The sequence below is a fragment of the Juglans microcarpa x Juglans regia genome, chromosome 3S (assembly GCF_004785595.1).
Source record: "Juglans microcarpa x Juglans regia isolate MS1-56 chromosome 3S, Jm3101_v1.0, whole genome shotgun sequence".
NCBI lineage: Eukaryota > Viridiplantae > Streptophyta > Magnoliopsida > Fagales > Juglandaceae > Juglans > Juglans microcarpa x Juglans regia.
In genome coordinates, this window is record NC_054599.1 from 9,478,306 (window position 1) to 9,495,441 (window position 17,136).

Genomic DNA, 17,136 nt, shown 5'->3' on the forward strand with positions numbered 1-17,136 from the left:
GTTCACTTTAGTGAATGGGCACTCGAGGTAAAACCTTGAGTTTGGAAGATGTAGTGACCATAAGTAGATCCCAAAAGTTTTAACATAGTAAAGGGCACGTAAAAGCACAGGATAGAAGGAGAGTGTTCCGAGTGAAGTGTAGCTCTATTTCTAGTTTAAGTTGCTTATGCATTAGATAAAGAATGACGTCAAGGTTATGTGTATGCATGTAGGTTGTCATCTGACACGCACATGAATGGACTGCATGATATGAAAGTAGCATGGAGTTCAGGTAAGTATTACGTTCATACTCTTCTAGAGTTTTCTAAAATACATGAAATGAAAACGAATGCTTTTCAGTTACAATGCCTTACGAAACGACACGAAAGATGTTTTATGAAAACATGCTAAGTATAAGTATTCAAAGGTATACGTATGTACGACCCCCCTTGACAGCCCCTTTTTACGTAACCAAAGTATTAATTGTACGCATGTGAATGGATGACTATATGCAATATCTATTGTATGTATTTTCTACGAAAAGAAATGTTGAGGCTTGTGCCTGATGCTTTAATTGATGCTTTAAACGACATGAAGAAAGTGTTTTAAAATGTCCCTATGAACTGATATTTTAAGGATGCCATGAACTGATGATTTATGGAAGCCATGAAAGATGATGTTTAAGCCCATGCTTTTAAATGACGTTTTTCCGTGAATGAACTGAAAAGAAAGGCCTGGAAGCACTTAAATGAAAGGACTGAATGAACTAAACATTTAATGTATGAAAATACATAACGACCACATGAATGAATGAAAAGGGTACCAAATGAATGGGCAGATTGCAATGCCGGGTAAGTAGGACTGGTAGTGCACCCAATGTTACCCCCTTACCGAAAAGGGATTCCACACCCGTGGCCAAGGGCGGAGTCCAAGTCCAAAAGACCGCTAACCCCAACACACGGGGGCATAACAGTATGTACCGGCCAATGAAAGTAATAAGAAAGAATATATAAATGCATGAATGCATCGAACTCTTAAAAAAATGAAAGCATTGACGGGAGATACGTTTTACGAAAAGAAGTCCTATTTTTAAAGAAAAACCCCATCCAATGAAGTTTTCAAACGAATGCACGCATGCATGTACGTATAGTATATATGGAATGATGAATACATGAATGAAAATCTATGTTATTATAATTTAACTGTATGAAGTAATGCTTACGAGTCATCGACTCATTTTAGTTTTTATGTATGCCCCTCCCCCACAGGGACTGAATGAGTAGTACGCATCAGGATGGACACGGCCCAAGGGGAAGAGCACAAAAGTCTAGGCATGAGAGTTTTAATTGCATGAGAGGCCTTTTTATTTTATTGTAAGATTGATGTTTTCCACTATAAACATCTTTTATTCTCAAAACACATTTTATTTCATAACGTAGAGCCTTGCACCTTGGGTATGGAAGCAAAAAGTTTTAAATCGAACGGTAATTCTCGTCATCTTTTCTAAAATCATTTTAAAAAGTCTCACCACAGGGACGGGTGTTATGTAATGGCATTTAGAAGGAATTTAATCAAGTGATTAATCACTAAACTAAAATTGGACAAAAATTGGGTTTGGGAACCCATTTAAGGTTTTGGCTTCCACCAATGTTTTGGGATAGGAATTTTGGGTTTCGTTAGGATTGAAATCCTCTTTGGTTTGGCACAAAGTGTTTGCTTGGATGGAATAGTACTTGGCTTAGGTGGCATGATTATTATGCTTGATTTTCCATCATTTCCTTCACATTTCCATCTCATGATTCCTCTTAGTACCAAGTGTCCTGTACTATTTATTAAGTGTGGCTAAGATCTTGTCAAGTATCCAAATAAAACTTCTTTGGAGTGATTTGGACAATCCACAATGTGATTTGAAAATTGATTAGATTGGGTGTCATATGGCGGTATCATAGATGTTACTATTCACTTTAAAAAAGCTAAAAATAAATATATAAAATGTTAAATAATCACACAAGCCTAGTGGTATAATTCGTTTCCAAAATACTAATCTTAAGTGACTCGAAGAAATGAAAAAGAATTTATGAGCAGTTATCATCTGGAAAATGAAAATCGTATTATTGTGTCGTAAAGTTCTAAATATTCATCTAAGACTAATGGCACAAACCATTTCTCAATCTAATACTCCTAAATACCTCAAATAAATAAACAATGTTTCTGTTACCATAGAGAGTAGGAAACTGACTATGCTAACATATTAAAACCTAAGTGATTGCTTGAATTATGAAACCTTTCTAAATTTTCACGAATTTTCTGAACAAATTCGTCCATTGAATTTCTGGCAAGTTGTTGCATGTGAAGTATTCATTGTTCATAAGAGCCTCAAGTACTTATTTTGTTAGAAAAACTTGAACATCAGAGAGAGAATATGGTTAGAGACAATTAGTGATTACCAATGTGAGATAAAATATCATCCAGGAAAATTTCATAAAAAATGGAGCCTCTATTGACCAATATGAGGAATTTCTTAATTGGAAGTCTCCAACGGAATGAAGTTTTGGCAACTATGCAAGCAATTGTGCCTTTAGATAGTGAAGAGTTAAGGAAACGTCAGATGGAAGACAGTAAACTGTTGGACATCCGATGAAGGGTTGAGAAGTATGAGGGTCCCAAGTATTTTAGGATCAGTGAGGATGGAATGTTGTATTTCAAAGATCGAAGAGTAGTTTCAGATGATTAGTGCGGATGGAATGTTGTATTCAACAGTATCTATCATTGTCACAACCCCGTCCCAGGAAGGACGGGATCGCAACGTACATGCCTGTTCTTTTCTTTTCTATTTTCTTTCTTTTTCTTTTTCTCACAACATTTTCTTTTCTTTCTTTTTCTAATAACGTGCGATCGGCATGGACATGACACACGTGCACTCTAAATTTTTCATTTAATAAAAGAGAACACCTAATGGACATTCTATTCGGACATTCATCCATAAGAGACTCTCAGAGTCCATCCTAAAATAAATATCTATACATAACATAACCCATCATTCGTAACATAATTGTCCTCATTAGAGAAGGTCCTAAGCGTCTGCCTCTCCCTCTTCAGTAATGTCTTGCTCCCCAGCCTTTTCATCAGAACCTGGATGTTTAAAACATTTAACACAAAATGAGTCGAATACTCAGTAAGTAGTACACCATGCAGTGAACATACTAGGCATCTATTCTTTTCTTTTGAAACATGCATACATAAACATTTTTGCTAACTCTTAACAATGCTTTCATGCATAACAGTTTAAGGAATAAGCCATATTTTCATGCATAAACATTTCTAAGCTTTCATGCATAAACCTTTCTTAGCTTTCATGCATAAACATTTCTTAGAAATAACTTTACGTTTTACTTTCTTTGGCCGGTACACACTATTACGCCCCTTGTGTTGGGGTTAGCGGTCTTTCTTTGGACCTGGATTCCGCCCGTGGCCACAGGTTGGGATCCCTTTTCAGTCAGGGGCAGCACTGGGTGCATTACCAGTACTACGTACCCGGTATTGCAATCCGCCCATTCCTTTGGTACCCTTTTCATTCATATGGCCGTTACATATCTTCATACATTAAAGCATTCATTCATTCGTGTCAGTCCTTTCAGTCCAATTCATTTAGTAGTTCATTCATAGAAAACGTCATTTAAAAGCATGAACTTAACATCATCTTTTCATTTAACAGTGCATTCATGAAGAAACATCACTTTTAAAGCATGAGCTTAAACATCATTTTTCATGGCATCCATAAAGCATCAATTCATAAGGACAATTTAACATCAGTTCGTAGGGACATCTTAAAACGATTTCTTCGCATTATTTAAAACATGAGTTCATAGAGGCATTTTAAAATGTTTTCTTCGCGTCATTTAGAGCATCTCATAAAGCATAAGGGATGAGACGTTCATCTCCTTCCCTTTTTGCAATCAAAACATTTTCATCATCTTTCTTACTCCAACGCACTTACATTTTTATGAAAAAGATACATTTTCATGCTATACTACATATAGGAATAATCAATAAGTTTATTGAGAGCATGTATGGAAATCCCATGACTTAGAACTTACATGCATGCATTACCTTATACATACACACAATTATAATCGATAGGGTGCTTAACAAGGGCTATCGAGAAAGGACTTGTACATACTATATTCATTTACTCCTTTCTTTAGAAGAACATTTGCAATAAGAGAGAGAGAGAGAGACATTCTTTCATAAAGAGAACTTGGTGTAAGAAGCATGGTCATAGTTACTTACCTGGGAGCTTTACTAGTGAGTTCCTTTGAATTTGAAAATAAACTCATATTCAATGAAATGGAATAAATACATCAATATTCATTTCACTTTCAGCTTACTAACCGACACCCATACGCGCTCACTAAACTTCCAAGTTGGAATTAAATCGTTTCCCTTAACCCCTTTTAGCTACATACATGGCACTAAGTCAACTCTTAGTATCCTCTTTCCAATATTTAAAGAACCCATGAAAGCAAGAAGCTTACTTGTTGTCCCTCTTTAAAGGCTATTATTTCCTATACAAGGGATAGGTAGGAATCATGAGTTAAATGTATAGGATGGCAGGGATTTATTTAAGCATAGTAGGGAACAAGGAAGTATCACTCAAATCTGGAAATTTTATCAAAATGGTACTTTGACAGCTTTGTAACATCATGTGGAAGTAAATCTACAAAAGGTCAATGCCCACAAGAGGGTTGGTTTTTGTCACTTATTCATCAATGGTTTTTCATACTAAAGTTTATCTTAGGTTAAACGAAAAGGGATGAAGTTGAGCAAGGATAAAGTGGACTGGTTAGGCTTCCAAAACAGAATATATTTTCAAAGTTTCCGTAGTACATGAACAGCTAGCAATCTCAGTGCATTCATGGTCTTAAACATCCTTTGTTTAACCAAATCTCAATCATACAATTTAATATCTCAAGAGTAGTAGAAACTCAAGAAAACCTTATATGTGTATATATATATATATATATTCTAAAAACAGTATCACTAATGAGATACAACTCTTGCAAATTTTAAGAATTCTTCAGGTAAGCATACTAATTTGATTTAAAAGTCTTGGTGGCTTACTTAGGCCATAAATCTTAGGAAAGCATGTCTAACTATAATCTTTAACTCCATTAATTTTAACACATAAAGATATGACTTTAACAAAATTAAAACATGGCTTGAGCTTGATAAAACACAAGGATGGCTACAAATTTTGCTTTGTGCAACACGGGTGGGACACTAAAACAGAGTCTAAACACACACACGGCTTCTTGATCCACATACATATATCTATATATCAACAGACCAATTAATCAACACTTGAGGCTAACTAAGTTAACTAAGAAATATACCATTTCAAATAATAGGAAACACACAGCAAAACAACCTCAAGGTGCTCGGTCAGCCCAGAAAAACAGGGGTTTCGGTCACCACCCACTAGATAAAACACTAGAAAAGCAACAAGAAACTGGTCTAAGAAACTTCCACACCACACTCGGCTAGAACCATAAAATAGAACACACACACACGGCCGGAACAAAGCACAATGCACGGCTGAACCAAAACAGAGCATTGATGTTTGTCAACACATAGAGGACAACTAAAAATTAATATTCAAGCTAGAACAACTCAATTGGTCTTCCAAAATCAACAAAACCGAGTGGGTCGAGTTTAGGGTTTTACCTTTGGTGAAATCCTTCCAAAGCACGAAAATGAGGAGGATGGGGATAGATTCGGCTTAGGAAAACAGAGGATATACAAAACCTTTGGCTGGAAGTCCAAAACCGAACATCAATAATCAATCAAGAGAAACCCACTTGATTAAACCATAGCTAAATTTTGAAATACACAAGGGATAGGGGTGAGGATGCTTTTACCTTACTATTTCCCTCTTGAGAAGGGAGAAGATCGGAAGCTTGGCTCGAGATTGAGGAGAAATGGAATGAAAGTGATCGGTCTGTCGCATGGTGAGGCTGAAGAAAAATTTCTTTTCCTTTCTTCTATTCTAGGCGTCGGTGGGTGTAAGAGAAAGTGAGAGGATTTTGTTTCCTTTCCTTGGAACCGACGTGTGGAAGAAGAAAGAGGAACCCACTTAACTTCTTGAGGAAGCCGATGGTGAAGAGAGAAAAGGAATCTCAAATGGCTTCTTGGGGAAGCTTCGGGTAGAGGAAGAAAAGTCAATAAATTCAAATCAACTCGTCCCATGAGTTAAGGAATGGATGGTGGAGATCAATTGTGGGAGAAAATATTTCTTTTTACCTATCCATCCAATGGTAAAAAGAGTTTGGATCATTTCTTGAGTAAATAAAATTAAAGTGATTGAAAAGGAAATATTGCAAGGTCATAAAAATCACATCCTTGGATTATTTAATAACCCACTTAAAAATAAAAAGGGCACCCATCTTTAAAATAAAATAATAAAATAATAAAATGATAAAAGTCTTTATCTCAAAATATTTAACTTAAAATATTAATAGATTACGTAAGGACCTACGTAGTAGGACTCGGGTATTACAATCATCCTCAAACAGAATGGACAATACAAACTCTAGAACATACGCTAAAGGTATGTGTTCTTGAGAATAAAGGTGATTGGGAAAGACATTTATCTTTAATAGAATTTACTTATAACAATAGCTTCCAAGTAATAATCAAGATGACACCATATGAAAATGGTATAGAAGAAGATGCAGATCTCCTTTGTATTGGGATAAGGTCGGGAAGGGTAACATACTTGGCCCAAAAGTTCTACATGATATGGAAGAGGAAGAAGGAGCCTAGAGTTTGAGGTTGGTGACTAGGTACATATAAAAGTATCATCTATGAAGGGAGTGACTCAATTCGATAAAAGAGTTAAATTTAGTCCAAAGTATGTGGGACCCTATGAGATAGTGGAGAGGATAGGTTCATTCGCCTATCGATTGAATATTCCCTATAGAATTCCAAGGGATACATGACATGTTCCACATTTCCTCCCTGAAGAAAAGTTTTGGAAACCAGCCGCCTACTATAGTTGATCCAAAACATATACAATTGTAACTCAACATAACGTATAAGGAATGGTCAATGCAGATTATTGATTCAAAAGAACAAAAGTTGAGAAATTGAAAAATACCACTGGTCAAGGTACTATGGCAAAATTAAGATATCCAAGAAGCCACCTAGGAAAAAGAAAATTAGATAAGAGCAATATATCCTCATGTATTTGGGTTGTAATATTTTTGTTTGATTTCTTATGTATCACGGCTCAGCCAAATACTTGTAACTACATTGTTTTGTACAACATACAAATTTTGTATGCATTAAAAAATTCTTTTGTACATGATTAACAAATCAATAAAGACAATTGTTTAGTGAAGAGGGATGGAAGTAGAAAAGGGAGTTTAGGGCCAAGTGGTACTAAGTCAAAACCGAAGGATCTGAGGGTAGTTTTGTCCTTCCCTTCATCAAGGGCTTATTTGCTAAGTCAACCGTCTTAGTCAGATTCCTAAATTACTTGTACCTCTTCTGAGAAATTTCTCAACCAAGTTATAGACTAACAAAATCATACTCTCTCGCAAACAAGAAATATGACAGCGTTCTAGTAAAATTTGCAAATTAAGGTGAATTCTTGTCCTCACTTCTGGGACAAGAATGTTTTTGGTGCATTTTGCTTGTTCGAAGTCTTTAATTGATGTTGTGCATATTGAGTTGTTAGTTGTAACTACGGTTTTCCTCCGCCAAAAGTGAGAACAATCAATAAAAAAAATAAAAACTTTCCTAGTCCCAAAGTGGTGAATAGTCGGGTTTCGTGAGTTTAAAAGAAAAAAAAAAAAAAAGGTAAATTACTCTACCACCATGCTTATGAACGCATGTTACGCGTGTTGTTTAGGTATTAATTCTTGTAACTATTACATTTATTCTAGGGGTGGCAAATCGTGTTAATGAGAGTTGTGTTTGTGTCATGTCAAATCAAGTTGTATATATTATACGATATGGGTCAACCTGAACACGACCTGTTAAGCTTAACTAGTAAGATTTCAAACTCTAACACGACCCATTAAAATAATTGGTTGATACAACACGACCCATTTTGACCCTTTATGAGTTAATTAAAAATATATCAAAACGAAAAGACAAATTTTGACCTGTGTCAACCCATTTATATAAATGGTTTAACCCAAATAATCTATTTGACCTAATTAACATATTTTTACATAAAAGTTAAAATCATAATATCTCCCAAAAATATAAAACTAACTACATAAGTCCAAAATTATAATCCAAATAATAAAAACACCAAGATTACAATCCAAGAGAAGTGTGGGAGGCGGTCGTGACTCGTGAGAACAAACTTAACTGAGAACTAAGAGAGAGTGAAGGCCTAAGAGAAAGTAAGGAAATACGTAATAGAATTAGAGTATTTTTTTTATAGGTTAAAAAGGATATATAATTATAATTTTGAGTAAAAAATTTAACAGGTCTAAACAAGTCACTAACGGGTCAACCTGTTTTGACTCGAACCCGTTAACATTAAACCCAAACCTTCTAATTTCGTATCATGTTCATGTTGGGTTAACAGATTGTGCCACATATTGTCACCTATAATTTATTCATTGCCTATGTATCTTTTATCACTAGCATGTTTTTATGAAGACTGAATTGATTTCTAAAAGTGGCATGAGAGTTGGATCACAAGCCTAAGCTAGAATGAGGCATTATATCAATGGAACTTTTCCAACTACTTTGGAGTGTTTAAGAATGGGTTGGTATCTCCTAGATTGACGTATCAACAACCTCAAACGATAATGTAACAATCTTGGGTCGCAATACTTGCCTATTGGTTGGTGGAGGCTAGAAAAGCTTAAGGTGAAGGACGATTATGCGAAGCCTTAATTGTACCTAAGACGAATTCATAGAGTCCAAAGTTTTCAATGACACATACAACTTATTGTTTCAAATCAACTACTCCAATATGAATAATCTAAAACACCACAAAATCTCAAAATATACCCCAACGTTCCAAAATACCCAATCGACAAAGTAAAAATAGAACTATTGAATAAAATGCTCAGATAACCAAAGGACCATCTTTGTACTTATTCAACTATACTCAGGTAGCCTTATACAAGATTTCTAGTCTTGATCTTAGAGGAGACGTGTTTTACTCGTGTATTACTCTCATAAATCTCATAAAAGAAGGAGACGTGTTTTACTCGTGTATTCTATGCAGTTCTATGCTGCGCTTCGCATGGGTAATGGCAACGTAGTTTCAGACGAAAGGGCCACATGATTGATGTAACTCAATTTTCCTTGTTTTCTAACGCTGCATACTCAAGTTAATGACGTCCTCTCATCTCATGTTCAGTTCCCTCAAGCCAACCCTTGCGTAGCAAGAAGGAATCCCCCCCAAGTTTTCACTTTGAATTCTTCTGAGTTTAATCACCTTCTTTTTAGTCCGGCCCTTTGGCAGAAAGAAGGATTTCTCAAATCATGAAAAACAGAAGCAACACTATCAGAGAGAGCTGTCAATTCAATAAGCCCCACCAACACGTAAACTGCCAAAGAAAGGCGAGAGTCCGAGTGCCCAATGACTTGGAACCCAAACAAGAAAAGAAAACAAGGCATTAAACAACGTTTGTCACTTGTATACGTCTCGTTTGTTATTAGAGAGGTAATTGGAAGAAATAAAAATTAAAAGTTGAATAAAATATTTTTAGAATATATTTTTTTAAATATTATTTTTATTTAAAATTTAAAAAAATTAAATTATTTATTTCATTTTGTGTAAAAATTTAAAAAAATTATAATGATTAAATGAGATGAATTAAAATAAAAATAATTGTAAAAACAAACTAGATAATTTGACAACAGTCGTCTTTTGTCGCCACTTTCCTTCAATGTTCCTTTCCTTAGTAACCAAGCGTTATAAACCTATTAGATTCGTCAATGTTCCTTTCCTTAGTAACCAAGCGTTATAAACCTATTAGATTCGTCAATGTTCCTTTCCTTAGGAAGCAATCACATGCTGCCACTTGTCCCTTAGAGTGAGCTGGGCTCCTCAGTCCATGCCAATGTTAGCTTGAATAAACTTCGGTAAGGGGTAGTTTGACAACAGTCGTCTTTTGTCGCCACTTGTCATATGCTCTCTCTTTGCGCTTGTTATATGGTTTGCTCATGAGCCATGTTTTTTTCCACAACAGCAGTTGTAGTACTCTCCGTGCTTTCCTTTCAGGTTAGACTCTCTCTCATTTACATTCCCTTCAATTTTTCTCTGCAACAAATGTTCTTCCCCTCTCATGGGTAATGCATCATTGAAACCTTTGTAAACCTGCTGGTTTTGAGTATATGCTGTGAAATCTGAATGCAGGGTGGTGGTTTCAGATTGGCTTGAATTGTGCTTTCGCTTTTGGATAATGGTGTTTTTGAAATTTAGTCTCTTTCAAATGCAGTAATATGCATTGAATTGGCAAATGCATGTGCTCTAGTCTTCCTAGATGACTCTGTTTGCTCTGTGTGATGACTCTTTTCTTTAATCTTTCTGTAACCTACCCTTACCCCTGTCTGATATACTGTGTGTACTGGAATTGCAGTTGAAGCTTGGGACTTAAACTTTGGTATTGTACCAGAGCCAAGGATCTTTCTATAGGGCATGGATACTAATCTAGTGCTGCGCTTGGGAAATCAGGTTTCAAGGGATAATTTTTCTGTGCTCTGGAAACAGGAAAATGTCTTTGTGAAATTTGATTTCAAGATCCGAAAATTGTATTTCTTCTTTTCCCATCTTTCGGTAGAGTACAAGTTTGAAATCTCCTTTGAGAACATTTGCAAGATTGAGCTATATTGTCCACGTGATCAAGCAACAAAGTTTCTTCTCACTCAGGTTAGCTAATGAAAAAATTTAATTCAAAATAAAGTTTCACATTCTGTTGTTCACATATAGGCATATGAAGCTAGTAATCTTGTTTCTCTCTTATATGCATCGGATGATATACTGTTTCTTACCAGCACTCTTTAGCACTATTCTAGTTATGGGTTTCATCTATTCAATGACAAGAAGTTTCTTTCAACCATATGACGTCAATAAAAAGGCCATTTTCCCATCTATAAATTTCCACTGTTCATCACTCAACATTACATAAGTTCATCAGTAGGTCTAATGAAGATTCTATACAAATTCCAAAAAAAGAAAAAATGAAACCAAGTATCAGAAGGTCTTTAGTTGGAAGCAGAAACTTTCAGCCCTTGTTAGTTTTTTGTTTTGGGTTGATATCATGTGTATATTTATTAGATACTTGAATCAAATGTTGTTTTCACATTTTGATGATCTCGTTATAGTTTGAAATTTCCTGTCAATGTTACCTAAATTTATCCCTTGGAATCAATGATAGTTGTGTCGATATTGCCAATCTTTCTTTTTTCACTAAATGAGTTCTTCTTTATATTGCTAGCTACTTCGTTCTCCAAGGATTTATGAGAAAGCTGTATCTACTGGACATCATTATGAGTGGGTCCGAGAAGTTGATTTCACTCCATTCTGCTGCATTGGCCAATCTTCTGCTCTATGTTTGGAGCTTCCAAATATGCTCTGGCTTCCAAAATTCCACCGTCATTTTGTCTATTATAAAGAAAATGAAGAACAACTTGAATTGATGGAAGGTTCTCCTTTCTCTTGCAGTTCAGGTCTTGTGCCCATTGTGAATCCACCCATAGGCTTTGACCTTCCATATAAAATCTTGTTTAAGATCAACTCCTTAATTCAGCATGGATGTGTACCTGGGCCAGCAATTGATGATGATTTTTATCGGTTAGTCGATCCTAAGAGTACCAAAATTGAGTTCATAGAAAGTGCCTTGGACAAGCTGTTTCATTTAGGAGACTGCTGCTATGAACCTGTGAGATTTCTCAAGGAGCAGTTTAAAGGATATGCCACATCTACGCTACTTCCTAGAGCTCCTGCCATTTCTTTATGTGATGGGCTGGTGTATGTACACAGGGTTAAAGTTACTCCATCTAAAGTATACTTCTGTGGTCCAGAGGTGAACCTCTCCAACAGAGTATTTCGCAATTATCTTGAGGATATTGATAACTTTCTGCATGTTTCTTTTGTCGATGAGAACTTAGACAAAGTGCGCTCAATAGCATTATCTCCACATTCATCATCCACAAATGAGGATAAGCGAACCAGAGTTTATGAGAGAATAATATCCACTTTAAGAAATAGCATAGTTATTGGAGATAAGAAGTTCGAGTTTCTAGCCTTTTCATCTAGTCAGGTACGAGATAATTCTGTTTGGATGTTTGCTTCAAGAACAGGTCTGACTGCAGCAGATATCAGAGAATGGATGGGTGATTTTCAAGATATAAGGAATGTGGCAATATATGGTGCCAGACTGGGTCAGTCTTTTGGCTCTTCTAGAGAAATTGCCAGTGTTGGTATAGATGAAATTGAAGTTATTCCCGATATAGAAGTTAAGAGGGGAGAAGCCACGTATTGTTTCTCAAATGGCATAGGGAAGATATCACAAGAGTTGGCTTGCAAAGTGGCAACAAAGTTAGGCTGCAGTTTTGTTCCATCAGCATTTCAGATTCAATATGGTGGGTACACTGGTGTCGTGGCTGTTGATCTGACATCATCAGTGAGGTTGTCATTGAGAAAGAGCATGTTCAAATACAAATCACTCAACACAAAATTAGATGTTTTGGCATGGAGCAAGTTTCAACCTAGTTTTCTCAATTCCCAGATAATCATCCTTTTGTCTAACCTCGGGGTTAAGGATCAAGTTTTTCAGAAAAGGCAATGGGAGACTATAGATAAACTGAATGCCATATTAACAGATCCATGGATAGCACAGGAGGCACTGGAAATGATGTCCTCAGGAGAAATCACAATGGTTCTGAAGGAAATGCTTATATGTGATTACAAGCCAGATGCAAAACCATTTCTTTCAATGATGCTTCAAACATTTCGTGCATCTAAGTTGATGGACATAAGGTTTGGAACAAGGATATTTGTTCCAAACGGAAGAGTTATGATTGGATGCCTAGATGAAACCAGGACATTGGATTACTGTCAAGTATTTCTGCAAGTTTCTCGCTTTAGTAGGGAGCTTTGTAACCAATCGTCGCATATGTTTAGTGTCAGCCGCTCAAATCCAAATAACTTCATTTTTGAAGGTGAGGTGATTGTTGCTAGAAACCCATGTCTACACCCAGGAGATGTGTGTGTACTACAAGCTGTTAATGTGCCAGCTCTACATCACATTGTTGATTGCATTGTTTTTCCACAAAAGGGAAAGAGGTAAGATAATATCCCATTGTGGCTACTTCTAAAGCATGAAATGTTATTTGCATGCGTCTGTAATATTAATGACTACCTATTTGTGCTCTTATTTAATCAACAAATAAAGAACACAATCTATTTTTCTCGATTAGAAACTACACATATAAAGTTAATTACCCTAAAATATAAATTGTCTATGTACATTGTGATGTATAATATGCTATTTGTGCTCTTAACTTTGTTTTTATATTGCATTGTTATTTCTTCATCGACACTATTCAAAAGTCGTATACAACATTATTTTGGTCTACCTTTTACTAACATAATGCAGCATTAGTTGTGTTTGTCTGTTGGGACCGTGATCTTGTGCAACATTATTTGTGTTTAGACCTCATCCAAATGAATGTTCGAGAAGCAGTTTGGATGGAGATAAGTACTTTGTCTGTTGGGACCGTGATCTTATTCCTCCTTTGCGAATTCAACCAGCAGAATATATTGCAGCACCAACTATGCAACTGGATCGTGATGTTACGATAGAGGTATTTATTAATACATTTTGATTTGACAAAGTATCAACAGAACGAGTGCTAGAATTTCATATTTTAAGTTTGTCATTGCAATTAATTATCATATTAACTGCAATATGAATGGAATAATATATATATATAGGCTATCATTGATAATTTTCATCACATTTGATTACAATATAGAGAATAGATCATGCTGCAATCATCTAGTCTTCATTACCTTGGATTTTACCCTTCTTCAATGACAATTAAGCATTTATCTTATATATAGTTGCCTCTATCTTGGACATCCAATGAGCATATAGACATATTTGGTGATCTAAGAAGCTGTTTCAAAATACACATCTATATATAAAAATATGTTTTGACAAAATTTAGAAATCTTTTATGCTCTTTGTAAAGATTTAACAAATATGCATAACAGCTGCATCTTCATGTAAAAAAATAAAGTCAAGTAGGATTGAATGAAAGATTCTTATTTAGATCTTTTGCATCATTAACTAAAGAAAAAGAAAAGTCCTCAAAAAACATGTATGATGTTGATAGAGGAAATGTTGTTGTTCAGGCTCTTATTTAGATCTTTCTGAAGATTTTCATTCCTCTCTCACATTTCCATGTCGATTGCAACTTCCTTCCACAGCTAACATATGACAGCCTGTTGTTGTTGTTCTGCAGGAAGTAGAGGAGTGTTTCACCAATTACATAAAAGATAACAATTTAGGAATCATCCAAAATGCCCACACTGTCTTTGCAGATAGGTAGCCCCGTAGTGCAATGAGCCATAAATGTTTGGAACTTACTAAGCTACACTCAATTGCCGTTGACTTCCCAAAAACTGGTGTTGCAGCCAAAATACCACCTCATCTATGTGTCAACGAATATCCCGATTTCATGGAAAAGCCTGAAAAATGGACCTACAGATCAACATCTATCCTAGGAAAGCTTTTTCGCGAAGCAAAATACATTGAACTGCCCACGAGTCCTATGGAATCCTTCACTTTGGAAATAGCAAAACAATGTTACGACCCTGACATGAAAGTAGACGGCTTTGAGGACTACCTCAGTGATGCTTTCAAATACAAAAGTGACTATGATTACAAGTTGGGGAATTTGATGGACTATTATGGGATCAAAACCGAAGCTGAAATATTTAGTGGCAACATTTTGAAAATTCCAGACCATCTTGATAGGAAGGGAATTATAGATGCAATTAAATATGCTATGTATTCCCTAAAAATGGAAGCCAGGACCTGGTTCAGTGAGGGAGATGATTCTGACACTTATAATGCAAAAGCAAAAGCATCAGCGTGGTATCATGTCACATACCATCATACTTACTGGGGTCGCTACAATGAGGGAATGGATAGGGCTCATTTCCTTAGTTTTCCATGGTGTGTCTATGACAAGCTTCTGCAAATCAAGAAGGATAAAGGGACCATAAACTCTTCACTTATGTCATCGCCAGACCATCAACTCAGTCAACTTATTTGAATATGAAAGCAGTGTGATATTACTACTATTTTACCTTTGATTAGTACTGTTACTGGTATTTGCCTGTTAAACAGCTCCAGGCAGATTTGTGGGGCTGGAAATATGTTGTAATTCCTATCTTACTTAAACAGATCTCCAGGTATGTATTTTGTCATTAATTCTGCAATATATAAGAATATAAATAAACTACAGAGCTTAAAAGAAAAGGAAGAAGAAATACCAAGCCATCTCTTAGAGTAGAATTAATGCTTGAAACAGCTGAGAGAGTAGAAATACCTAGTCTTTCTCTCCTCTCCTTCCACTCTCGAGCCAATGCTACCGCTTACCATCACAGAGACCTCATTTTATTCATTGAACCAAACACTGTTCATAACCAAAACAAATATTTTATTCCAAAATATTTCTATTTCCAATTATTAATTAACATTGTCAATAATAATATTAATTAACCAATTTTGTGCATGGTTATTAATATTGCTATCTCTAAATATTAATTAACATATGGTTAGTATAATTGCAAATATGAAAAAAAAAGGTTTAAAAAAATATTATTATAGGTAAATTTTGCCTTTGGCTTTAGCAAGACCATTGTCAATGCTCTAAATCTGATTTTATAATGCAAAGAAACTTTTTGTGCGTCAAATCTATATACTTGAAAAAAAAAAAACATGGCAAACATTCGACATTAGACTTTGATTACCTTGAAAAATATATAACTAAAACAAAAAACAAATATCTTGGTAGTATGAATTAGTTGCAAATATTTCTTTCTACCCTATATTCTTGTAGTGTTGGGAAATGAAATCTCTCACTCATAGCTTGGTTCTCTTGGATAATCCAAGATCATTTGTCAAACTGATGTAGAAACTTGATAAAAAGAGCATACTTGTAGCTCTTTTTGGAGTGGGGATCATAACCTATATATAATATCTTAGTTTTAATTTTGTTCATCATTAAATAATGGAATTACATAGATCTTTAATTGGTCTCTACACATGAATTGGGCCAATACTACTTTAATGCTCATGATTTAGCTCAAATCATAGGCTTCTAGAGATGTGTCAATGGTCCGGTTATGTCACTTTATTGATCACACTTATTGGCCTTTGTAAACATTACCTAAACCTTATATTTGACAATTATACAATGTAGGATTTATGATCTATGTAAGTCTATTAATTTTTAAAATATTTCGAAGACAAGATTGTAGTGGTATTGTAAACTAGTTCCATCTGCACAATTACTATCAGTTTTGTTTACTGTAATGTTGTCTTGCTTTGCGTGCAACTTAATCACTCACTTCACTAAGAACCAAAACCAACTTAAAAGGGTAAAATTGGTGGAAGTATCATTATATACCAAAGCAGCAAAGGCAAATGCGAGAGGGAATGCACAAGCAAACATCATGGAAATTCAAACTCCAATGCCAACTCAAAAAAGTCTATAGGTGGATTTTGAATTTAATTAATAAAAAAATAGAAAATCCCTAAAATATCATGGTTGCTTGAGAAAAAATCTCATATACGCTTGGATGTTGAGAATAGTTGAGTTTAGTTTTGAATAGTAGCATTTTGTGAGACTCATTGAGATGGGTTTAACTTTTTATGTTGAAATGTATGAAATATGTTGAAATGAGTTTAACTTTTTATGGAAAGTTGAAAAAGTAGTGGGTCTCATTAATAATTAGTTTGAAATGAGTTGAATTTAGTTCAACAACCAAACACAACCTAACTATATTGCTCGACATTGAAAGTTAATGCGAGTCTTTTTTTTTTTTTAAAGAGTCGAAGGTCACTTGTCCATGAGTGACCTCCTATCAAATATTATAAAAGAACC

At 35.2% G+C, this 17,136-nt stretch overlaps 2 protein-coding genes across 2 annotated transcripts; both read left to right on the top strand.

Moving 5' to 3' along the window:
* Positions 1–10,008: 10,008 nt before the first annotated feature.
* On the top strand, positions 10,009–15,430 carry LOC121256891 (RNA-dependent RNA polymerase 1-like). Its single transcript, XM_041157682.1, has 5 exons — positions 10,009–10,234; positions 10,593–10,882; positions 11,451–13,300; positions 13,671–13,821; positions 14,485–15,430. Exons 2-5 carry the CDS (start codon positions 10,652–10,654, stop codon positions 14,569–14,571), a joined length of 2,319 nt encoding a protein of 772 aa, XP_041013616.1. The 5' UTR covers positions 10,009–10,234; positions 10,593–10,651; the 3' UTR covers positions 14,572–15,430.
* On the top strand, positions 14,584–15,458 carry LOC121256892 (probable RNA-dependent RNA polymerase 1). Its single transcript, XM_041157683.1, has one exon. The coding sequence runs from the start codon at positions 14,584–14,586 to the stop codon at positions 15,298–15,300; it is 717 nt and encodes a 238-aa protein (XP_041013617.1). The 3' UTR covers positions 15,301–15,458.
* The last annotated feature ends 1,678 nt before the right edge of the window (positions 15,459–17,136 follow it).